General features: G+C 45.4%; 13 protein-coding genes across 13 annotated transcripts; 6 read left to right on the top strand and 7 right to left on the bottom strand.

Annotated features, from left to right (window-relative positions):
* Nucleotides 1-94: 94 nt before the first annotated feature.
* On the top strand, nucleotides 95-1,324 carry PKP1 (protein kinase PKP1; the record flags this gene model as incomplete). The annotated part of the gene is made up of 1 exon (XM_022607592.1): nucleotides 95-1,324. The coding sequence occupies one exon, from the start codon at nucleotides 95-97 to the stop codon at nucleotides 1,322-1,324; it is 1,230 nt and encodes a 409-aa protein (XP_022464172.1).
* Nucleotides 1,325-1,697: 373 nt separating this feature from the next.
* Nucleotides 1,698-2,357, top strand: CBR1 (cytochrome-b5 reductase; the record flags this gene model as incomplete). Its single annotated transcript, XM_022607591.1, has 1 exon — nucleotides 1,698-2,357. One exon carries the CDS (start codon nucleotides 1,698-1,700, stop codon nucleotides 2,355-2,357), a length of 660 nt encoding a protein of 219 aa, XP_022464171.1.
* Nucleotides 2,358-2,480: 123 nt separating this feature from the next.
* AGE2 (GTPase-activating protein AGE2) lies at nucleotides 2,481-3,242 on the top strand (the record flags this gene model as incomplete). The annotated part of the gene is made up of 1 exon (XM_022607590.1): nucleotides 2,481-3,242. One exon carries the CDS (start codon nucleotides 2,481-2,483, stop codon nucleotides 3,240-3,242), a length of 762 nt encoding a protein of 253 aa, XP_022464170.1.
* Nucleotides 3,243-3,496: 254 nt separating this feature from the next.
* On the bottom strand, nucleotides 3,497-3,619 carry KNAG0D01720 (uncharacterized protein; the record flags this gene model as incomplete). Its single annotated transcript, XM_022607589.1, has 1 exon — nucleotides 3,497-3,619. One exon carries the CDS (start codon nucleotides 3,617-3,619, stop codon nucleotides 3,497-3,499), a length of 123 nt encoding a protein of 40 aa, XP_022464169.1.
* A 155-nt stretch (nucleotides 3,620-3,774) lies between these two features.
* On the top strand, nucleotides 3,775-4,299 carry KNAG0D01710 (uncharacterized protein; the record flags this gene model as incomplete). The annotated part of the gene is made up of 1 exon (XM_022607588.1): nucleotides 3,775-4,299. The coding sequence occupies one exon, from the start codon at nucleotides 3,775-3,777 to the stop codon at nucleotides 4,297-4,299; it is 525 nt and encodes a 174-aa protein (XP_022464168.1).
* A 48-nt stretch (nucleotides 4,300-4,347) lies between these two features.
* PIG2 (putative protein phosphatase regulator PIG2) lies at nucleotides 4,348-6,207 on the bottom strand (the record flags this gene model as incomplete). The annotated part of the gene is made up of 1 exon (XM_022607587.1): nucleotides 4,348-6,207. One exon carries the CDS (start codon nucleotides 6,205-6,207, stop codon nucleotides 4,348-4,350), a length of 1,860 nt encoding a protein of 619 aa, XP_022464167.1.
* Nucleotides 6,208-7,355: 1,148 nt separating this feature from the next.
* MET30 (ubiquitin-binding SDF ubiquitin ligase complex subunit MET30) lies at nucleotides 7,356-9,320 on the bottom strand (the record flags this gene model as incomplete). The annotated part of the gene is made up of 1 exon (XM_022607585.1): nucleotides 7,356-9,320. The coding sequence occupies one exon, from the start codon at nucleotides 9,318-9,320 to the stop codon at nucleotides 7,356-7,358; it is 1,965 nt and encodes a 654-aa protein (XP_022464166.1).
* Nucleotides 9,321-10,231: 911 nt separating this feature from the next.
* SYG1 (Syg1p) lies at nucleotides 10,232-12,916 on the top strand (the record flags this gene model as incomplete). Its single annotated transcript, XM_022607584.1, has 1 exon — nucleotides 10,232-12,916. One exon carries the CDS (start codon nucleotides 10,232-10,234, stop codon nucleotides 12,914-12,916), a length of 2,685 nt encoding a protein of 894 aa, XP_022464165.1.
* A 696-nt stretch (nucleotides 12,917-13,612) lies between these two features.
* On the bottom strand, nucleotides 13,613-17,131 carry NEO1 (aminophospholipid-translocating P4-type ATPase NEO1; the record flags this gene model as incomplete). Its single annotated transcript, XM_022607583.1, has 1 exon — nucleotides 13,613-17,131. One exon carries the CDS (start codon nucleotides 17,129-17,131, stop codon nucleotides 13,613-13,615), a length of 3,519 nt encoding a protein of 1,172 aa, XP_022464164.1.
* Nucleotides 17,132-17,576: 445 nt separating this feature from the next.
* On the bottom strand, nucleotides 17,577-18,329 carry DFG10 (putative polyprenol reductase; the record flags this gene model as incomplete). The annotated part of the gene is made up of 1 exon (XM_022607582.1): nucleotides 17,577-18,329. The coding sequence occupies one exon, from the start codon at nucleotides 18,327-18,329 to the stop codon at nucleotides 17,577-17,579; it is 753 nt and encodes a 250-aa protein (XP_022464163.1).
* Nucleotides 18,330-18,578: 249 nt separating this feature from the next.
* Nucleotides 18,579-20,171, bottom strand: KNAG0D01640 (cytosine permease; the record flags this gene model as incomplete). The annotated part of the gene is made up of 1 exon (XM_022607581.1): nucleotides 18,579-20,171. The coding sequence occupies one exon, from the start codon at nucleotides 20,169-20,171 to the stop codon at nucleotides 18,579-18,581; it is 1,593 nt and encodes a 530-aa protein (XP_022464162.1).
* Nucleotides 20,172-20,534: 363 nt separating this feature from the next.
* On the bottom strand, nucleotides 20,535-21,851 carry KNAG0D01630 (PHO85 cyclin family protein; the record flags this gene model as incomplete). Its single annotated transcript, XM_022607580.1, has 1 exon — nucleotides 20,535-21,851. One exon carries the CDS (start codon nucleotides 21,849-21,851, stop codon nucleotides 20,535-20,537), a length of 1,317 nt encoding a protein of 438 aa, XP_022464161.1.
* Nucleotides 21,852-23,029: 1,178 nt separating this feature from the next.
* MMF1 (isoleucine biosynthesis protein MMF1) lies at nucleotides 23,030-23,458 on the top strand (the record flags this gene model as incomplete). The annotated part of the gene is made up of 1 exon (XM_022607579.1): nucleotides 23,030-23,458. One exon carries the CDS (start codon nucleotides 23,030-23,032, stop codon nucleotides 23,456-23,458), a length of 429 nt encoding a protein of 142 aa, XP_022464160.1.
* Nucleotides 23,459-23,989: the final 531 nt, after the last annotated feature.

Raw genomic sequence — 23,989 nt, 5'->3', positions numbered from 1 at the left:
GGACACGTCTCTCCGTCTTCATCGACTTTAAATATTGAACAGTTTAAGAGTTGGACTGGACAGGTAATGGGACTTCGAGGAAGGCTGTCCAGGCATGCTGCGTTGTATTGGGCTGTCTTCAGAGTGGGTGGTGGGCACGCGGGCGTATTGTTCCCCGTCCCGCAGGTTGCTGTCCAAGGGGAAGGGCCACAACCGTCCACGGGTGCCGCTTGCTGCACACCTCGGGTTTGAGGAGAACTACAGAGTGCGGTCGAACATCGAGTTGTTGATCCTGGACTACGCGAGGAAGCCGATCCAGCCGCTGCGGTACGGTTTTCTATTGAAGTACGCATCACCGCTGACACCTAACGAACGGTACGTGTTTGGGATCGAGACGATGAACTTGCTTTTGGCGTACACATGCCGGCAACTGAACGCGATCCAGCGGCTCCCCTACATAGCGCTTTTGAATCCGAAGATCGAGGAGTCCCACTCGTTGTACCTCAACACTTTGCGCTCGCTACTTTCAAACTCGTTCCCCTACGACATCTACAACGCAAACAAGATGCTCACTCTGATGCAAGACTTCCTCGAAAACCACCAGGATACACTTGTGACTTTGTCCGCTGGACTACAAGAGATCTCAGAGTACTACGGCCACCGACTCGTCTACGATTTCCTCAATGACCATCTCCGGCACAGGATCGCCATGAAACTACTTGCGACGCACTACATCGCGCTCGTCGACAACAGGGACGCGTCCCCTGGAACCGTCGGTGTCGTGCACAGGGACGTAGACATCGCCAAACTGATCACGCACAGCTACGAGTTCGTGGGGGACCTGTGCAACATGAAGTACGACTCGGCCGTACCACCACTGAACATCACTTNNNAGGGACACCCAGGAGAGGTGGTCCACTTCTCCTGTATCCCGACTGTGTTCGAGTATATCCTCACTGAGGTGTTGAAGAACGCTGCCCGTGCGCAGATCGAAGCTGGGGCCTCGCACCACCCTGTCGAGGTCACTCTCTTGCGACCACACGAGACGGAACTGACCCTCCGCGTCTCTGACCGAGGTGGTGGGATCCCACCGGGAGTCGAGTCCCACATCTTCGACTACTCCTACACGACCACGACAGAGGCCGCGGACACGGACACCGCTACGGCACAGATGCATGCTGGCGAGGCGGTCAAGAGCGTTGCCGGGATGGGGTTTGGTCTGCCCCTGTGTCGCACGTACCTCGAGCTCTTCGACGGGAAGATCGACGTGCAGAGTCTCTGGGGACACGGCACGGACGTGTACTTGACCATGAGGGGACCCGCAGCGGCCGCGTTCCAACGGTGAACTCGCCCCCCCCCCCTCCACACAACTGGCAACGACACCCAATTCGAGGCGTCGTCGTCAAACTTCAGACGGTATAAAAGCGAGTCTCGTTTCGACGCGACGAAGATGTTGAGAAGGGACTGTGTGTTGATGCCTGGGGGTCATTGACGGCGAGTCGGGCCATGGACAGAACGTTGATGATACAGTTGGTGGTTCTCGGGCTAGTGCTGGCGATCAGCAAGCTCGTGCGGGCCTTGTCCGGGAGGAAGAAGCAGGCGAAGCAAGCCGATAAGGCCCTGGTTGGCGCGGGGACTTACGTGGACTTCCCGCTCGTGTCGAAGACTGTGTTGACGCACGACACGCGGTGTACCGGTTTGGTCTGTCCCACGAGAGTATGGTGCTCGGGTTGCCCATTGGACAGCACGTCTCTGTGCGCACCGAGACGCCAGATGGGAAGACCGTCGTGCGGTCGTACACGCCCATCTCGCTAGACGAAGACGCGCGCGGGTACTTCGAGTTGATGGTGAAGTCATACGCGAGTGGTACCGTGTCAAAGCGTATCGGTGAGTTGAAAGTCGGGGACAGTATCAGTGTGACGGGCCCACTTGGGCCGTACGACTACAAGCCGAATTTCAAGAGACACATCAGCATGGTTGCTGGTGGTACGGGCATCACGCCCATGTTCCAATTGCTGAAGGCTATCTCGGGGAACCCTAAGGACAAGACGCGCGTCTCGCTCATCTACGGGAACGCCTCCGAGGAGGACATCTTGCTCAAGAACGAGATCGACCGGATCGTCAGCGAGAGACCTGAACAGTTCAGTGTGTACTACCTGCTCGACAGAGTCGACCGCGACGACTGGGAGGGCGGCCAAGGGTACGTCACTGGGGAACTCATGGAGAAGCTGTTCCCCCGTGGGTCCGAGCCGGGAACGCAGTTGTTGCTGTGTGGCCCACCCAGGATGGTCTCCTCCGCGAAGAGACTCGCCAAGGAACTCGAGTACAAGCGCGGCGGGGTCCCTGCAAAGATGACCGACCAGATCTTCTCTTTTTGAGAGACCCATTGTCTCGTACCCGTTATATAATAATATATATATATATATATATATATAAAGTATATGTGATCAATTGACACGTCTTTGCTAAGATGGACCAGAACCGCTGCTCGAGAACCCCGTATGACGTCTGTACCGGTGAAGAAGGCGCTGGCGGCACTGTTGCGGGACCCGGGGAACGCCTGCTGTGCGGACTGTAAGTCTCAATCGCACCCGCGGTGGGCCTCCTGGTCTCTGGGCGTGTTCGTATGCATTAAATGTGCTGGGATCCACCGTTCCTTGGGGACACACATCTCCAAAGTGAAGTCTGTGGACCTGGACACGTGGCGGGAGGAGAACCTCGTGGAGCTTGTGCGTATGGGGTCGAATGTGGCCGCGAACAGGTACTACGAGGCTGCTCTGGACCGTGGCCAGACTGCAGAGGACAGGGAGAACTTCAAGCGGTTGCTTCTGGACACGAACAAGTTACAGAATTTCATTAGGAACAAGTACGAGTTTAAGAAGTGGGTTGCGGGTAGTGCTCCACCACAGGCCACCACCGAGGAGCCCCCCGCTGTTGATTCTCCCTTCTCGAGCAACAACACACCACCACCGCCTCAATTGAACACGATACCTGTTACCACCAGCACGGCACAACCACGCATACCGACGGATGCAAGACCAGACTTGAAGAAGTCGATCCTCTCGCTGTACTCCAAGCCCACGGGCAGTGCCACGAGTGTGAACTCTGCCCCCTCGCACACAAACACAGCAGTCGGAGGCACCCAAAGCATGAACGGTTCCACGTATTTCCATCCTGTGTACCCATCTACAGCGAGCAAGAGGGACGAAAACTCTACTGTATCCCTGGACGACAACGATCTATTCAAGAACGTCTGGTCGTAGTAAGTATTAGTAGTGTATTATTATTATTATTATTATTATTATACTTTCTTATAAACTACACACGAGCAAAGTACATGTGAAGAAGCATGATCATGATCATGAAAAAACTTGTGTTGAAAAGGGACATATAAGCGTTTCAAAAGAGCCAATGTGGCTGAGTGACGAACGTAGAAGAAGGGGGGTGTCTTCTTAGCAAGGGCAGAAAGGGAAAACAAAGTGAAGTGAATATAGGTTTATAGTTGGTGCACACAGGCTCACGCACTGAATGGGATGCACGACCTGTAGTGTGTCATCGTTGTTCTATGTGCCGAGTAGTATATGAACGAGCAGAAGAGGAATATTGTGAAGTACAGTTTCAAATCGGTAGTGACGAGCATTTTGTGTTGTGTTGTGTTGTGTGTGTGTTTGTGTGGTGTTCCTCCCCACCGAGGGACATGAGTCGCACGGAACCCAGATCCGAGCTGCGTCTATATATACCATTTGCTTGGGAAGCGAGTCAACAGCAAAAGCAGAGCATTAGATTACCTAATCCATGCTTAATTGTGTCCCCACCGGCCCCTTTCCAGAGCACACACACACACACACACCTGCGTTCTTTTCGCCCACCGCTGCTCTGAATCTCCACAACGGGCTCCCCTCAGGGCAGCAGCACAGGGTTCCCGGCGCGTGCTCCAAGAACTGCCGAGAAACCGCCGCACTGCACCATTGCGTAACAGCACGCGCGCGCAACACGGCACGCTCCTCTCGACGGCCGCATTCCCGCATGCTCGCACAGCACACGCGCAGCACGGAGATAAAAGGACAAACAACAGCGTTTTTCGGTGTTTCCCGCCCCTATTGCCCGCGCAGCAAGGGAAAAGTACCGCGTCCGGACAGCGCAGGCGCACGCCCGGAGGGGTGTTTTTTTTCTCTCGCTGCGCTATTTTCGTTCAGGGAGCCAGCGTCCTCCTGCCTGACACACGCCGCCCCGGTATTCCCGGGTGCTGCAGCACCCGGGAATACCGGGGCGGCTGCTCCCCTTCACGCTCGGTGCAAGTCCCGCTGGGGGGTTACATGATGTGTGTTGTACATATAGTATGCATAGAGTCTGTCCGGTGAGGGGGGGTCACCCGGCAAACGGGTTTCGGAAGTTGCGGAAAGTCATTCGGGGCTCTTGGTCCCCGCCGCCGCTGAGCGTGCTCGTCTTGACAAGCTCGTTGTGGAACCAGTACTTGTCCTTGTTTATGGGTTTCTTGAAATTGAAATCGCTGAGATCGTCCCCGTCGTAGTCGTCGTCGCTGTCGTTATGGTCTTGGTCTCGCGCCGCGTCCCTTAGAAACTCCTCGAAGATCGATTTCTTCTTAGACGACGCCGTAGATCGCTGATTGTTCTGCACGGCAAGACTGTGGCTCGAGGAGCCTGTTCGAGTGTGGTGCCGGTTACCGCTGGGGCTGCCACTGATCCCTCCAAGCTTGTTGGTCTTGCGGTTGTAACTGCCAAGCTCGTTCGCTACGCTGTAGTACTTGTCGTTGAACAGGTTTGTTCTCGAGTGGGCGCCGTCCCTGGACGCTGCGGTGTCTTCTCTATCGGCAACGGTGTCACGGTCGTGCAGTACAACACGGAACGAGTAGTTCTTGTCGCTGTTGTTCCCCCAAAACTCGTACCGCTCGGTCGGGTCACGAGGGTTGTATGTCTCGTACCGAATGCAGAACTTGAGAGTCCCCCCAACTTCAGACTGGTTATTCGTCGTCGCGGTCTCCGCCCCGCGGTGTTCGTTCTCGTTGGCTATCAAGTGCTTCAGATTCAATATACTGAACTCAAAAGTGTCGTACTTGTCACCGTCACTGATCCGGTCTTGCTCAACTTGTACCTGGGGTGGTGTCGGCAAGTACTTCGCTCGCACCTCGCTGTACGACTCCCAGTCGTTCAAAGTGTACCGGATGTATATCAGCTTCTCAAAGAAATAGTTCTTCACAAGCACTTTCCCCCAAATGAAGTAGTCGTTGGTGTTGTTGAACATCTTCCTCTTCACTAGCCGCATGCTCTGTAAGATTATATTCTTGTTCAGTTTCGAGTTCACAAATATATTCAACTTCAAATCCATGTTACTGTGGTGGCCCGGCGCCCCATTGTTCTTCAAGATCGCAAAATTCAAATCGTAAAACCCATCAGGCTCATCGTCGCTAGCGTCCCCGTCGTCGTCGTCGTCACTGTCCACACTCAACAGTTGCATCCTCCCCAGCGGGATCTGCCTGTCAAAATTGATCTTGCATATCAACTCATCACTACTGTTGTGCCGACTCACCAGAAGTGGACTCTCCTCCAAATGGAAATACTTGATCGGTAACGTCTCCTCAAAATGTACACTTTTACTCCTTTGCAACTCGGGACGCGGTTCCCCAGCAGCGGCAGCGGCCTTCTTCAGATTGCTCTTCAGTTTCGTGCTGTTGAAGGGCAACGATTTGGAACGAATCATAGGGATGTGTCTGTTGTGCTCCGTGTTTATACGGATCAGGTTGTCGTCGTCAGCGGTGCTCCGGAACTCGTTAATCCGTTTCGGCCGACTTAGATACTCCAATGTGTTGACCCTCTCGCCAGTCTTCACAGCAGCGGGTTGCTTCGGTTTACTGGTCCGTTTCGGGGATGTAACGGGACTCTGTCCAATAGCATTGCTCATCGGTTTCGGGGTGAAATAAGAGGTGCCATCCGCATCTGGGAATATCCGCGTAGGAGCCACCGCCACCTCGGGGGTCCCCAGCACCGACTTACGTGCATTGGTCTTGTTCTGTGGTACGGACCCCCTCAATTTCTGTTGCTCCTTCCCTTGGAACGTGCTGCCAACATCGCTCTTCTTCTTTCTTGTGTTGCCTACTCCTGGCACTGACACGGACAGATTCGGTGTATAAGTACTTCTCGAAGAGTCCAGACGCAAATTGGGACTGTTCTGTGTCGTACTGTTGTTCCTCTTTGCCGTGTTTATGTACATGTGTTGTAAAATTCACAATGCAACGGGGGGATATGTGCGAGGATAATGTATCGTTTATGTTTACAGTTAGGGGGGTGTATCACTCTTCACCTTACAATGTCGCTGTCTCACGGACGTATGGAAATATGATACGATCACCTACTTATGCAATCTAGTTCTAACCCCCTGGAGTTTGATTTTTAATATTATTCTTTTCTGATATACAACAGAGATACAGCAGATAGAGGATGCAGCAGATAAAAGATATATATATTCAAGGTAACAGACACTATACCGGGGAACCCTGTAGATATCAATTCTCTGAGAGGAGTAAAAAACTGTCGTAAATGGTTGATCGAGCAAAAGAGCCTACATATATAATCGCAAGTAAAGAAGGGGATGTGATGGGGGGAGTTATTATCTCTCTGCTGCTCTTCGTTTTCTCCATTTCTTTTTCCTCTGAAGTGCCTCGAGACCGCGGAACTCGCTGTGTGCGTGTTTCTCTGTCACAGGCATGCGAAGAGTGTCACCTCCACACCATAGAGAACTTCTTGCGCAATCTAGCTAGTCTAAGATCTGAGGATGTAATACACGACCCGCCACTGCCCCATCTTCTTCTTCTTCGCTGGGTTGAAGATTCGCTGGGCGGAGATGTTCGTTCGTGCTCCTTGCCTATACTTGTCTCATGTAAACGAGCGCGTGTCTGAATGCAGAAAGATCGTTTCCAAAACGGTCACGACCGCACGCACCTCCTCCGGGACAAGCTGAGTTGCCCTTTGTGCAAGCCTTTCACTGTCCTTTTCGGGTCGCCCGATGTTCACAATCAGGGCCACCAGGTCTAGGGAGAGGGGGGGTGGAAGTGCGGAGTTTCAGAGGAATGTCCGCGGCCCTCTCTAAGGTGCAATAAGTCCACCTCTTTAGTGCGTGGCAGCAAGATTGGCCCGGGCGGGAGTCGGTACTGTTGAAACGGTTGAGGTCGAAGGGGGTGCGGGTGTTACGCTCATAGACCCCCCCCGGGGGATAGAGGCTTTATGGGGGGACACTAGCGCCACGTCCTACACACTCTCCGAGAGAGAAAGAGAAAAAGATGTAATGTAGTGATGTAGCTTGAATGTATGTTTTCCTACTTAATGCGTCGTACCTAGTTTTAGTTTCATTCGTGAAAGGAGTTAACCGAGCTGCGGGTTATCATCGTAGTCAAACTTGTACATCTTGACGTACCCTAGCTCGTCACCACTGAAAAATTCAGAATCACCAATGTCGACGCAGGCAATGGGGGATATCTTGGCAGCGGCCGTATTGCTCGTACCATTGGTGGTTGTCGTCGTCTGTGCGGCTGTGGCAGGAGATGCTGGAGTGGTACCCTCTGCCGTTGTGGTTGTGGGGTTCTCACCGCCCACGTCTCCACTGCTGGACGCTACCATCCCCTCCTTTTGTAGATTCTTGCCATGGAATGTGTGCATGCATCTCCCACTTTGGAGGTCCCATATCTTGATACTCCCGTCATGCGAGCCTGACACGATACGGAAATTATCCGCTGCGATGTCCCAGACACCTTCTACGTGGCCAAACTGAGTACGAATACACTTGCCGCTTTTCACCTCCCACAGTTTGATCGTGTTATCCAAGGAACAGGATAACAAATGTGTCGGATACGGTATCGTGCCGTCCAGTTGGCTGCCTACCACCAGTGGCGGTGTCTCCTCATTCACGGACTCATCAACGCCGGTGACCGTTTCGTCATCAGCTGAGTTGCTGTCCATGACAAGATTCTCGATATCCAAGATCGTCAAGGGAATCACTTTTTGAACTTGTCCGACGTGACCTGTGAACACTTTCAGGCAAGTGTTTGTCCTGATATCCCACATTCGTATTGTCGTGTCGTCGCTACAACTAAAGCAGCAGAAGGATTTCGGATGCAGTTTAACGCAATTCACCCACTCACTATGACCCCTCAACGTGTAACAAGTTCTTGACTCGACGTGCCATACTTTGACAGTTTTGTCCGCGCTTCCGGACACTATAATTTTCTTGAAAGAATCGACAGACATTACCGAGTTCGTATGTCCCCTGTAGGTTGAGATGCACTCGCCTGTCATATAATTCCACACTCGGATCGTTTTATCTAGTGACCCAGTAATCAGTTTCTGTCCATCAAAGAATAAAGTTTTGACACCGTCTTGGTGTCCATTCAGTCTTCTGATTAATTTCCCAGTAAACAAATCCCATATTGCGACCGTGCCGTCGTATGAGCCAGTGAACAAGAACCTAAAATTGAATTTCATGGACAGTATACCGTCCATGTGCCCCTTGAACTCCTTAACCATGCATTTCCCCTTCCTCCAATTCAGTTCCACTTTAAATCTGTCCCGATATATTATCTTCCATGGGTTCATCTGTTTCTCCGCCTCCTGCGAGTCCTCCTCTACTTGTTTCTGTTGTTTCCCCTTTATCGCTTTCGCTCTATTCTTCATGTGCAAGAGGGGCAACCCCCAACCGCAGTTGGGACATTTCCTATCTATATGCTGTTGGCACATGTGGTACCATACCCTATCGTCATCGGCCAACACTTTCCACCTCCTACACACTTTCGTCGCCTGGCACAGTGACTGACAATCCAAATAGCTCAATATCTTGAGTGACAACTCTTGCGGCAGTATGCTAATAAAATCTATCTTGATCATGTCCTTCAATTCGGAGGACACGTAGGACAGTTGTGGGAAGCAACATGAGTTGAGCAGTCCATCAAGGATCAATGTTCGCAATCTGTCATTGGAGTTATTGAATTTCGATATGATGTGATGAATTTCACTTTGCTCCTGGATGGGCAACTTCGATATCCTATCGTTGATCTTCTTCACTCTCTTCAAGTCCTGCTTGTAACACGAAGTGTGCGTGAGAGAATGCTGAATATCTGGATCGTGGCGATAACAAAACCTGTTGAAATTAAAAGCCGGTGGTGATACTGTCCCCGGCACTGTGCTTTTGTTAGTATCATCTAACACCGACAATGCTTGTCTCTTCCGCGAAGGTACACTCAAATCATCCACAGATTCAACTTCATCTACACCAAATCGTTTCCTGCCTATCCCGGCACTATCCTCAGAAACATCTCCGGAGCTCACCATGACCATTCTGTGCAACACACACACAGCTCCTAGTAACTCTGATCTTGACCTAAAAGTGTCTCCAAAAAAATACTCAGCCGTTGAAACAGATGGGTTATATAGAATGTAAATTGAAAGAGGGGGGAATGAGAGTCAATCTAACCACCACAGAATACCAGTTAGCTAATCAGCTACAGAAGTTGTTGCAACTCAACACCCGCAAGGGCACATATAACCTGGAAGCATATCCATCGAATGCGATTAATTCACCCAACATCAAGAAATATTATGCACTGAGGTCACACACACACTTTTCTCCTTCATAGGGCATCTTGTGGGGTGTCAGAATACGGCAAATTTGACGGGCACGTGACATACACAGTAAGTCACGTGAATTAAGCAGTTTTCACGTGACACAGAAATAAACTGTGTAAATCAGGTAAAAAAAACTTCGAAAAAGAAAAGAGAAAACTTTGCCGTTTTGGGAAACAGGAAACGGTGACATAATCATTTTTTTTTGTTTTCTTTTTTTCGAAGTTTTTCCGAAGTGGTGACATAATCGTTTCCTTTGAAGAACATACTCTCTCTCTCTCTGCACCCACGTCTTTGAGATGCCCTGTCTATCTCTTCTCTCTTCTGTGTATCCACGTGGGGTGTGGAGAAGTCCGAGAAGGCAGGTAAGGTAAGGTTTGGGTGTGCTTTGGTTTGGTTTGGTCTTGGTTTGGGTAAACGTGGGCTACAGCCGTTTGAACCTGGGATTTGATCACAAGTAGAGTGCATTTGGACTGTGTTATAGTTTTACAAAATTCGGTGAGAACAGTGCTATTGCTGCTATTCAGATAAGTAAGGTCTAGCAAGCTGGGTGTCGACTGCTAGCTTTTCCTTTGTTTTGTTTTTCCTTCTTTGCATCGCAGTTGATTCCATTTTGTCTCATCGAGATGAAATTTGCAGATCATCTAAGAGAGTCGGCGATCCCAGAATGGAGAGATAAGTACATAGACTACAAACTTGGGAAGAAGAAACTCAAATACGAGTATGAGAGTGTGTCCAGAGACCCGTTGAAAGTGGTCGTCACCGCTGCAAGTGGAGACTCTGCTGTGGATGTGGAGAGGGTTGGTGGGCCCGTGGATACAGAGTACGGTCCACAGGTTCATGATGAACCGAGTGACCCGCAGCTTACGGATTTCCAAAGAAAGGCAATCAAAGATTTTATAGAGAACTGGGTGATAGGTGTCGAGTTGGTGAAATGTAACGAGTTCTACCAGTGGTTACTGGATGACTGTAGACAAAAATTCACCGTGTTGCAGAAACAGATCCAGATCTACCATATTCAACAACAAAATTACCAGAACGAGTTCATGGAGGGGGAAAACGATGGAATGATTGCCAATAGTCACGCAACCAGTACCACTAGTTTGGACCTCAGTTCAGAGCAACACGTTAACCCATACGGTACAATAGGCGAAGATAGTGTGAGAAGTAGAAGAGACACAGCATGGACTCGGTTCAAAGAGTTGCTCGATGACAATAAATTGTTACCGTCTTGGCCCAAAAATTCGACCAAGTTAAAGGATCTGATCTTGAAGCTGCAGGGGGAACACGGCGAACAGATATCAAACACCGTGAAGGACACTTTTGCCTACAATAATCTCAATACAGTCTCAGAAATGACCATTAAGCAGGCTCAACATTTGTTAAGTGACGCCATCTTGGAATACTACCTGTTTTTGCAGATGGTAAAGACATACAGAGATCTGAACGTTACTGGATTCAGAAAGATGGTCAAAAAATTCGACAAGACATTACACACTCAGGAATTGTCCAAGTTTATGGATTTCGGAAGAAGGAACTATGCTTTGTTTAAACACGTATACGCAAACATCCAGTTGATGGCTAAACAAATGAAGCAGACCGCTTCAAATCAACCTTCGACGGATTTGGTCGCATCCAATCCAAAGGATGACCCGCTTCTCTGGTGGGAAAACAACGTTCGGACTTGGTTCACTAAGGACTTGACTAACTCTCCAGATGACTTTAAAAAGAACGCGAAAACTTTGAAGAAACTTCTTGTGGAGTATACCGTCACTGAACAAATGATTCACAGAAACAACAGATCTATTATCCAAATGGCAGTGGCTGGCTTTTTCTTTGGTATTGCCCTCACAATCATGGTGTACACCCTTGGGGTATCGTTTGTGTCAGATTTACAGTCCCACATTCACAAGATCTTATTCCCAATGTGGGGCGGGTGGTACATGGTCCTGCTGATGCTGTTTCTTTTACAAATTGACTGTTTGGTTTGGCATCGGACCAAGATCAACTACAGGTTCATCATGTTTGGTGAGGTGCAAGCTAGAAACGGTACAAAATTATTTAACAACGATTTCGCAACTTCGGGCATCCCGCTTCAATTGTATGCCTTGATGTTCTTCGTTTTGTTTAGCGGGATTTGTGCAGGGCTCAGCTTTAAAATGGGGCATTTGACACCATGGTCCTTCATTTGTATAGGAGGCTGCATTCTGTTGTTCATTATGCCCCGGGATTATATCCCTTACTGGGATAAGATTGTTTCCACAAGGAAATGGCTCATCATAAGAGCCATCCGGCTAGTGATGGCCCCCTTTTCCCCGTCGGAATTTGGTGATTTCTTTCTAGGTGATATCATCTGTTCGCTGACTTACTCTATGGGGGATATTGCCACATTCTTCTGTATTTATACGACAGATGATGAAACAATGTGTGGATCTTCCCATTCTAGGGCAATGGGTGTCATGTCGTGCTTACCAAGTTTGTGGAGATGCCTACAATGTCTAAGAAGATACGCTGACTCGGGGGATTCATTCCCGCACCTTGCCAACGCTTTCAAATACACCCTTGGGATAGGATACAATGCCGCATTGTGTGCCTATAGATTGGCAAACCATTCCAAGTCACGTCGAACCCCCTTTATTGTATTTGGCGCGTTCAATGCGTTCGCTACGTCGATCTGGGATTTGGTCATCGACTGGTCACTATTTCAACCATCCAAGAGAAATTGGTTTTTGAGAAATGATCTGTATCTCGCGGGTAAACGTAATTGGAGAGACGGATCATACTCCTCTAAAAGAAAGCTCGTTTACTATTTTGCTATGATATGGGATGTACTTATTAGATTCCAATGGATCGTTTGGGCAGTTGCTCCAGAAACAATCCAACAAAGTGCTTACACTTCCTTTATCTTGGGTTTCGTGGAGGTACTGAGAAGATTTATTTGGGTTATTTTCCGTGTAGAAAACGAACATGTTGCCAATGTTCACCTGTTCAAAGTCAGTTCTGAGGCACCATTGCCCTACCCGATTATAAACGAACCAGACGTAGATATTGAACTTGAAAGTAGAAAGAAGACAGATAAGGGCACGTGTGTGAAAACAAGGGAACGGTCGATCTCAGATCTCACTCGTTACGGTATGAATTTTCCCAGACATACTTATCACCCTATGATCAGACGGCGGACAAGCGTTTTTGGTTCTCTCTCGAAATCTGTTCCTTGGGCCCACGCTAAAGATTTTCAAAGGTCGATGATCTTCCCCGCTTCAAATGATAAGGACCAAAGAGAAAGCGATTCAGACTCTGATGAGAGGTAAGCGGTTCTTCTGAAGAAACTCGTAATGAAAACACATGTATGCATCGGGTATATATAATTTAATAAAAATTTAATAATCTTTCTAATAGATTGATGTTTAGGTATTAATGGGGCGCAAAAAATATAAAATAAGTAGATAATTTGGGATAATTGTGGGGGTGTAAGAGCTAAAGTAGGTTGTGATTGAGTAAAGTGTGTAAGGACTCTGATATTGTGTATTTACGCCGTATACTTAAAGTATGTAGTTATCTCAGTTGTGCTTGCTTGTCTATGACTCGTTCGTTAGTTGGGTCCTGGATTTAGAGGCGGTCTTGAAAGATGTCGATGCAGCTACCTTGGGGTTTATGTATGTTTCGGATAACGGGCCATCCGCATGTCTCAAGTTCGTATACTCACATGTCGGGTTTATAATAGTTCACAGTACTGTATTAGATAGGGTAACGGGTCATGAGTCCCTTCCCAAAGGGAGTTCCCGATTTATCCTCACAGGGTGTCCCTGAATATCAACCAAGCAAGACTGATGAAGCCAGACTAACTGTTTGACTATGAATTATACCAAGGTAGAATCAACGGGTAGGCTAGGCGAAGTATTTAGATATTAGCGTATACTACATAACTTGTGACTAGTCTGACCCCAGTCCACAACCGACAGCTGAGCATTACGCTAACAACATAACCAACGCTCAAATCTTAAGTATCAGACGGTTGTAAATTCTTGCACTTTTGCATAACTTGGTGGATGCAATGCTCTATATACCGATTTTGATGCCCAAACAGGGAAAATGGAGATCAACAATATTACCAACAGGCCAGCGTAAAACCTGATAGTGGTCATATACTTTAATTGAAAGTATTCTCCCAAAAACGGTACAGATGCAACATAAAAAGCAAATGTTACCAGTTCTGTAACCACCATGGTTTTATTCCACGTATAAATCTCCAAAGCAACCATTATCAACTCATTGATGACCAATGCAGTAAAACTAATGGAAACCATTTTGGTAAAGTTGTCTGTTGCAAGTCCAGTAAATGCTTGAGAAAACCATTGAATGATGCACCCTTGATATAAGGATAAGGCGCACCAAACAAAAAAGGTTTTATAAGATAAACTTTTCCCCTCCGTCAAATCTTTGTATAGTTCAGGGTACATCTTAGTTAGAGACTCGTCAATGTCGTGGTCTAGAGTCAAAGAGAAAACCGGTGCCATGGTGTAACACGTAGCGTACCCAACCATTAACCATCCCTTATACAGCGCGATTGGTTCAAAACTTGAACAGATCGAGTATACTGCCTGACAGATTGCAATCACCAAACCTCTATGCATGACAAATTGGGCCAACTTGGCAGACCTCTTATAAGAGTTTCTCCCGTGCCATAGAAGTAGTTCTGTTAAATGACAAAACTGGGTAATTGAGAAATCAGCAGCCAGAGACGCCTGTTTTCCCTCTTTACCCACAATGCCTACACCGACATCTGCACACTGAATCATACTAACGTCATTGCCACCATCGCCTATACAACACACTCTCTTACCCGTTAGTTCACGAATAATCAAAGCCACGTCAGCTTTTTGTTGAGGAGTACAACGACACGCAATTACCGTTGGTAAACGTATGGCAATATCAAAGAATTCTTCTCTGTAATAAGTTAGATACATTGATAGCGACTCCCCATCAATTAACAAACAGGCATTTTTGTTAATTTTCAAGTATTCAAGTTGGTTTAGCGCACCTTCAGGTTTGCTTAATTTTGTTATGATGTGGACATATTGTCCTCTTGATATCAATTTTGCACTTATAGACACACAGCGTGCAGTTTCAACTTTATCACCAGTCAACATCCAGATTTTTATACCGGCATTTCTCAACAACTCAATGGATGATTTAACATCTTTTTGTAGTTTGTCCTCTACACCAGTGAGACCCAATAGTTCCAGATCGTGTTCCAAAAATTTACCTATAATGCCGCTCATTTGTTGATCGCGACTCAACATCGAAAGCGACGCTTCCTCATAATCCTTATTAAATTGTTCGAAAAGTTTTTTTGACAATTTCTTTCTGCCAACTACCAAAGTTCTTAAACCTTCACGAGCCATATTCGCCGTTTCTTCTTCCAACCAATCATTTGATTCAACAATTTTACTCATGACAGTATCAGCTCCCTTCTGAAAAAACAAATATTCATCACGTTCTTTGTCATATACAATGATACCCATCCGTTTTGAATCGGAATTGAAGGGAAACGTTTTTAGGATGTCATAATGGAAGGTGGCCCCACTTTTGCTGTGCAGCAAGGTGACAGAATGCCGGTCTCTTTTGAACAGTGATAAACCGACAACCTCTGTAAACTTAACTATCGCAATCTCATCGGGTGAAGCTGCTTGATACGTCAATTCGTCATCTTCGAAGGTTGGAGTAACGTTATGGCAGATTGCTAAAGCAACAATCATGTCACACACTCTTCCACTAATGTCTCTTCTCGAAGTTGAGACACCCCCAATTGTACTTTTCCTTCCAATTAGGTTGGAAACGTAACCGGAAACTATATCATTGGTTTCAGGCGTATACGACACTGTTCCCAAATGTATCTTCTTCAATTGCATATCGTTCTGTGTCAATGTACCAGTTTTATCACTCAAAAGGTATTCAATGCGGCCCAAATCCTCAGGAATTGTACTAGTTCTTACTATTGTTTCAGGAATAGTCTTATCGTGCTCTATTTGGTGCGCGTAGACGGACTTTGCTAAATCAAGGTTTACCCTTAATGACACAGGGATAATTGTGGAAAAAAGAATCAAATACCGCATAATATCAACGTACCAGTCATTGTTATGGAAGCCTGCAAAACAAACAAGCGCAACAGAAAGAGCAAAAACGGAAGCGCAAAGTATCTTAGAAATGCTATTGATCTCAAGTTCCAACAATCCTGTTTTCACAGTTGCAACCGTTGTGTTCATGGCCTGTCTGGTGTCTTTACCGGTGTATACCACACATCCTACACAATATCCAGTGGATGCTAAAACTGTGTTGGCCCATAAGGTATTGTCTATGCTTAATGGATTTGAGGAGGAGTTTTTATAAGTGACCTTCCCCAAAAAGGCATGGATGGATTTTTTGGGAGCGGAGGCAGTGATCGTGATTTTGTTCTGCAAGTCGCTGTCATCCAAACTCTGTGTTACAGCAGGCGCAACTCGCAACTTCCAGTCCGTTTCACCATCTAATTGATCTGTTTTGATGAAAGTTTCACCCGAAGATTCGCTGGATCGTAGCAATATCATGTCAGCAGGAACTCGATCGCCCTTGTGCAACTTGACTAACTCTCCAACCTTTAGATCCTTACTGGGAACCATCCGGTTTTGGCTTACCACCTCATATAGCTCATTATTAGATTCCATATCTCTCCTTCTTCTTTGAACGTCATCCAAGGCCTCTTTGCTCATCGTTACGGTTAAAACAAAAGCCAATGGAACAATGTAAGAAGATAAGTATCCGATTCTCAATGCCGGTACAGCCTGGGATAACGCAACAATTAAGAAGTAGAGATTGAAGAAAAACTTAAACTGTTCGTAAAGCAATGTGGGTACGAATGTTATGGCGTTGTATTTGGCGTTCGACACTTCGTTTGTTGGGTATTTATTTTTATCGTATATGGGCGTGGTTCCTGGATGAACTTCTCTCTCCACATTATCCTCATTCAGTGTAATGGATGTTCCATTAGAAGGCAACCTCCAACCGCTTGTCGACGTGCTTCTTTTAACGTACTTCGAAAATCTTTGGAAAATATTATCACTGGACAAGGTTCTTAATGATGATGAGTAGGGTCCATTAATGTCCATGCTGTTTGCTCGTGAAGCGTTTTCCCTGTCAAGTAATGGATTAGTATCGTCCATGGAGTGCTTCTTTGGTATTGCAATATCATTATCTAAGCTGGCCATTTCAAAACTTTCAGGCACGGTGTTTCCACCCGAATCCTTCCTCCTCTGGGACTCTTTTTGAGTATGAATTTCTAAGTTATCCAGAGCTGCGTCAAAGGAAGTATCAAATTGCAGGTCAAACGAATCCAAGCTAGTGTTGGCACCCTGTTTGTTAAGCACGTTTATATTACGACTGCTGTCAGACTTGGTGTTATTCTTCCCTGATCCGGAACCACTAATATGATCTCTGCTGCTATTGTTTATATTATTATTATGAAGCGAAGGGAACGATTCAGAACTCATCTGTGCTCCACGCTAATGCCGGGGTAACGTTGCTATTTAAGGCTTTTGAAAAGTTCCTAATTAAAAAAAGATAGGAATGTTTTCTTCTTTCGATGCGTCTATAATATGAAATTGCCACAGTACCAATAAACGCGTACCAGCCCTTACTTGGATTCCCCTCGATTGCGGATTCAGAGATGTGCAAAGGGTGGGGTTTTAATCCTTTTGAATGAACTCAATAGACAATAGTAATAGGATCTGTGAGAAATGTATCACATACATCGTTTTTTGATTTTCGTTCTACGCCTTTGTGCTCCATATCTGTTACCCGGTAAAATAAAAAAGACACAAGAATAACACTCTCAGACGGGATCAACTGGAAGCAGAATAATCTAACTAATGTGTCTATACAAGCTTGTTTTCACCTTAGGGGAAAAAAGTTTCCAATTCCTTATAAAAGATGTAATTACCAAATAAATGGTATTATGGCTGAGGATGGTACCGGCTCATCCTTGAATTTATGTAAATAGTATTCCCTAGTTTCAGTTGCTGACACGGATAAGCTTATCACTACCCAAATCAAAAGCCAGGCATAGTCAATGTTAATGGCTGTTAGTGAAGCATAAATAACTATTTCATCCAAATAATGAGGACAGCATGTGTATCGAAACAGCCCTCTCTTTGGCAGGGAATATTTTATCAAGTTGGATAGAATTACGTGGTTTCTGTATTGGTCCGCTGATGCTAAGCAAAAAATGACAGTTATTATTGGGCTTATTTTTTCACTTATGTCATTTTGGTATAGCTTTGTGATTGTTACAACGTGCAAGGATGAGTAGAACCATATACCTACTGCGTAATGCGACCAGTTCATCCTTGAATTTTCATTATATTTGCATACGAAAAGGGTCTCATAGAGCCTCCGTAGCGAGTGGGCCATTAAAATCCACACCAAATCTTGATTAGGATATACAATCACTTCAAATAATGAGAAAGCGAATGATATTACGTAAAAGTGGGAGAATAGTGATTTTGGAAGCGTGAAATGTGCCAGTAGTTCAAGCACACCGCTGTTCTCATTATTATCATGATTTCGGAGTGTTTTCCCATATTCCAAAAAATCTGGTAGTTGCAACTTTGCTACCACTATGCATACGAGTCCCAGTATACACGTGCTCGGCAGAAAGTACTTAGCAAATTTGAAAAGCAAATCTATCATGGTTTATAAGCTGACTTGGGTACTGTTTTGCTTGCGCAACCTCGTGTAAAGAAAACTTCCAACTCTTGAAATGACCTTAACTAATTTTCAAATTAGAGAAAAAATACATTTCAAAAAATGAGAAATTACTCAAGCACCAGGATAATTTATACATTTGCTTATGTTTTTAGTATACACACCACAATTATAGTAGAGATTATTAAAATAAATAGACAATCCTTCAGTGTCCCCATTTCATGAAGAATCCGCTTAGCGACCAAAATACTTGATTTCTAATGGTCTCAAGATATTGTAAACAATAAATGCCCATGATGCACCAAGCTCAAATCCAATATCACCACCGTGATCACCAATCAAACGTCCAATTTCACCTACCCAATACGTTTGACACATCCCTAATGCAACCCCAAAAGCCCCGACAATCAAAGCTGCCGTGCCGGCAATACCGATGGGTAATCTATCCCACCTGTTCCAATCTTCGATCCTATAGCCACCAAAACCTTTTCTGTAAATGAAATGTTCGGACATCGAGATGCTGATATAAATTGCAAGGTAGTAACCAATCGAGTCCATAAAGTTTTCCATAAACCCTTCAAAGTAGTAACAAGCTGGAATTGCAATCCCAACAGTGGCAGCGTTACCACACATTGTCCAGACCACTCTTGGTACTTTAGCAAAAGGCTCCCACAATGCCTGTAGTGACAATGCAATACTATACATGTTTGGGATGTTGTTCGCCACGGTCGAAAGAGCCAGAATGACGCAGCAAAAGTCTCCAAAGCCATGGAGAGAGTTTGGCACCAGAATAGCATAAGTGACACCACCCATTGCATTCTTGTGGAAATATTCCATCCACTCTGAAGTGTTCACCGCAGCAGCAGCAGCTGCGGCACCTGTGATCATACAAAAGAACAGCGGGAAGCATAGACCTGCGACTAGGGAGAAGAAGATTTTGTATTTGTTTGTTTTCCTTGGCATGTAGACGGTGTAGTCAGCTGCGTATGTCGTATACCCAGCTGCAAAACCAAACACTGTAGACCCAAACGATAACACGCTACCGGCGGTCGTTGGGCCAGATGTCCAAGGACCATTTTTGAAATTCCCTGATATTTTCAGACGAGCTATGATGACGAGGAACACTACGAAATTGGGTACCCACGACCATCTCTCGTATGCATGAATAACTCTATAGCCAAAAAAGGTTATTAGCACGGTACCACCGACGATGATCACACAGCCGGCCCACAACGGACAGTTGTGAGGTGGATTGACCATGTTTAGCAACTGTGCCGATACGGTCGTATTGACGACCCCCCAACCAACACAGGCGATCACGTTAATCAACGAAAATATTCTTGCAGTGACATTACCGAGCAGGAATCTGGAGAGAATCATTTGACGTAGCCCAAATTCAGCACCAAAAACAGAAAAGAATGCAATTGCCAATAACCCGAGTATGTTGAAAAATATAATAACTAGAACTGATTGACCAAAGTTCAAACGGAAGACCGCAGGACCTAACCCACCCAATGCATATGCAGCAATGACCATGTTTGCAGAGAACCACATAGAGGCCGCATCCACTATAGAATCGTCGTTTTTTTCATGGTCTAAAACAGGCTCTACCCCTTTAGTCTCCGCGTTCAAGTGACCAGCTAGCCTACTGAAAAAACCCAGCCTGGTCTCCTCAACTGAGGCTGACCGTTCGTCCTCAGAGTAGGTGTTTGACTCGACTGGAGTAAACTTCACATCTTCGGATGGAGTTTTTTTGAAGTCGCTCATTTCATATGACATCTCTTTGCTTCCACCGACTACTGCTGACAGTCTCCGATGCAGTGGCATTTTGCACAATAATATCCTTACAGTTCGTACAGATGGCCTTTCCTATTTATGTGTTTGTAGAAGGGCAGACAGTGGCCATCGCAAAAGAAGTGAAAAAAAAATTCCTTTAACGAGATCAAAAATTCTCGAACCTGGGGGTGAAAAAAAAAAAGAAACACCCTAGCCATTCTAGAGAATTTTCACTTAGCGTCACGTCTACTCAGCCGTGGTTTCCTATTCAGTACTGCTGCACTTGCCTATTTGGTGAGTACAATACACTGCCGGGCGAAGAACAAAAAGCACGAACACTCATCGAACGATGCTACCGCGTGATTGAGGGAACTGGGATGGTTGACAATGCGAAGGAGTGCTGGACAACGCACCTCAGGTTGGCCACGTGGCTGGTTTCTGATTACTGTCCCAGAATCGGTAGAGCAATTCTGCGTATCTTTGCAGCTCATCGATAGGTATCAACAGTTTAAAGTCGCACAAAATCAAAAACTGTAATTCTAAGTGGTTCATTTCCTGTAATGATATACCACCCACTCTTGCGTAACGAGCGTTACTGTAAAAGAAATCGCTAAAGAATTTTGTGCTGACGGTCACCCCGGCAATTAACAATCTGTGTATATTGTATGAATCCATGACAAAAGTTTGATGTGGTGCTTGCTCATCGCTATCAGACACATTCGACTGTTGCTTCTGCTGGTGAATGTTGAACTTCTTGGAGATTCTGTCGAAGAATACAAGTAAGGATAGAAATATGTCATTTGTAGTGGGACAGTACTTTTGAATTCTTAATAGGTATTGTTCTATAGTTATCTGTGGGACGTGCTTACCGTAGAAACTTGTGATTGCATTTATTGTATCGTGGTCTTGTTGTTTGTCCTCACAGCCAGCGGGGGGACCACCATTATTTAATTCATCATTTGAACTAACGATTTTATCTAACAAAGCAGTTAGCATCTGCAGTATATCGTCAATAGGAAGGGTAGCTATGCTGATACTTTCGTAACGCTTTGGACAATTTGTTTCTTGTGGAGCGTGTGGTTGGTCATTAGTGTTTTGATTAATGTAATATGTATTTTCCAGACCGTCTCCATCCGTTGTATTTGTATGAAATGGGTCATTCTGGAAACTGTGTTCTGGTGTGGTAGTAGCGTTTGTGTCGATATACTGCCCTGCAGTTATCGCTAGTTTATTATTATAATTACTATTGTTGATGATATTATCGATGTTGTTATTATTAGTGATGATATTAGTATTGGTATTAGTGTTGTTACTATTAGCCGTACTGGATGCATTATCAGGGATTTCATTTTTTTGGAAACTATGGTTACTCTGTAGCGAGCCAATAAAACTCGATTTTGAATTATCACTGGTAAATGAGCTAGGTTCTAGTGCCTTGTGATGCGTAAGCGGGTTAGTGTATGACGAATAGGATGTGTGTGAACTGTTTAAAAACCTCTCAGTTGCGAGTGACGAACCGAAGGCAGAGTTCTGATTTTTATGGGAGGCAATATTAATGGGTGTGCTCTTTGAGTGGCCACCATTACTAAAGCTGCTTTGCTGCACAAACGGATGTGCATAACTGTTGACATGCAACTCTTTATTGCCCAGGGAATCTGTATCGTCATTTGGGATCTGGATAGGAGCGACCTTCAGGATTGTATTCGCTATGTCATCAGGAGTGTGTACCATTACTTTAATGAGGTTATTTTGAGGATTCGGAACAAACCGCTATCGGCTTTACTATATAGGTGTATCTTTAATACAGTTCCCTATATCGTTAGACCGAGTAAATAGCGCGTTTCGATACTTGTATCCTTTTTCTTTTTGCCTCTTCAGAATACCAAGGTTTCTATCTTTAAAGGACTTACTTTTTTTTTTTTTTTTATTAGTGTTGATTGTATTTCAGCCATTTCCTTTGTTATTTTTTTTCTCGGTCATCAAATAATAGATAGTGGAATCTTGAATAAAGTGAGAGATGGGTGGAAAGGTTACTCGGTGGTTAAGGGGAACGAGGCCATATTTCCAAATGCATTATACACGGTTGCGCAGAAACTTGGGAAAGTAGTATTTTAATGCTCTCAAGTATTCGGCAAAGCTTTAAGAGCAAGATGAGCCATGGCACATTCCTCATGAATTGGATTTACGCAACAAGACACGACGCCTTGAATGTGCTAATTTAACCAAAAAAAGAGTCCATGTAGAACAACTCATTTTGCTAGTGTCTATTATATAACGGGTGGTGATAGATCGGGTTATGCGTGGAGTATTACCTGTATAAGATAAGACTACATCTTCTCGTTTGTTTGTTTGCTTTTCTTGACAACAATAAGCTTCAACGTACGTCAATTACTAGGTCGCCGAACTATGCAGTTGACTATTCAACGCCTCTCTCGCAGTCAACGCAAGCTTAATATGTCCTGTTTTGTTTATTCAAACAGGTTTGTCGAGGACCATTGTTGGAGCACAGGCTCCTCTACTTGCAATGTGTAATGATTTCAACTGAGTCAAGCCGACCTGATTCAATGGGAGACATGGGTTTTTTAAAGGTGTGGGAAGTATACCTCCGCTCGCAACCGTATCTTGAGAGTTCTTTACCCGCATAAAAAGTGAAAAACCCCCTAAATCTTCGGAATTATAGACCCGCTCTCAACTCTATTACGTACTTGAATTTTTCATACGCAAAGAGGGAAATGCACCAATCCAGGGAAGTCTCAAGAAAAAAAGGACAAAAGAGAAGTGACTGACAGGTTGCGATTCACTAGTATAAATACTACCTTTTTTTAGTGATTCAGGTCCTGTGTTGTTAGACTGGAGATCGTAGAAGAAAGTCAGACCACTCTATTAAATAACCACAGCGACACGAAAAAATGTTGAGTAACATGGTCTTCAAGGCACCAATTGCCAGATCTTTGAACACACTGACTCCGGTCGCCACAAAGTTGGCCCCACCAGCTGCTGCATCCTACTCTCAAGCGATGAAATTCAACAAGATGGTGTTTGTGTCTGGTCAAATCCCATACACTCATGATAATAAGCCTGTGGAGGGGTCAATCTCTAAAAAGGCAGACCAAGTTTTCCAAAACATCAAGAACATTTTGGATGCCAGTAACTCTTCCCTAGATAAGATTATCAAAGTCAATGTCTTCTTAAAGGATATTAACAACTTTAAAGAGTTCAACGGGGTTTACGCCAAGTACTTCAATGTCCACAAACCTGCAAGATCGTGTGTTGCGGTTGCTGCCCTACCTTTGGACGTAGACGTAGAGGTGGAAGTAATTGCCACAGAGAAAGATTAGTGTTGTGTTGTGAACACACAGTTCCATATTATATACATATAAATGTCTATATATACATATTAAGAAACAGATACATCGTTGCTGGGGGAAATATGATGAGATAGCAGATTGAATTGAGAAAGTTAGAGGAAATACGGTATGCCATTATAAATATATTTTGTGACGGTATTGCTACACCCATACCTATCCAAATTTATAGAAATTTGAAAGTTGTATTTTTTTTGTTACTTTTTAGTAACATTTCCAGATTTGGACATTTTATACCTGGGCAGGCCCGCGACTGCCTGTGACAAATGCTTCCTGCCTAGCAGTCCTGCTAGCTAGGGAGGACTGTCCTGTCTGGAGAATCCGCTTGCGTAGGCTTGGCTCCATTTCCATCCCAGCCTCTGGAATGCCAACCCGATGGCGGACAACTTTTGGAAAGAAACAAGTGGGCCGGAACTGTAGTGTATTGAACAATTGTAGATTGCGTTTAGTATAGTTGTGTGACGGATTCGTTAGCATACGTTCCAGCAGACCAAATCAATCGAA

The sequence above is a fragment of the Huiozyma naganishii genome, chromosome 4 (assembly GCF_000348985.1).
Source record: "Huiozyma naganishii CBS 8797 chromosome 4, complete genome".
Classification (NCBI taxonomy): Eukaryota; Fungi; Ascomycota; class Saccharomycetes; order Saccharomycetales; family Saccharomycetaceae; genus Huiozyma; species Huiozyma naganishii.
This window is presented reverse-complemented; position numbering and strand designations above follow the sequence as displayed.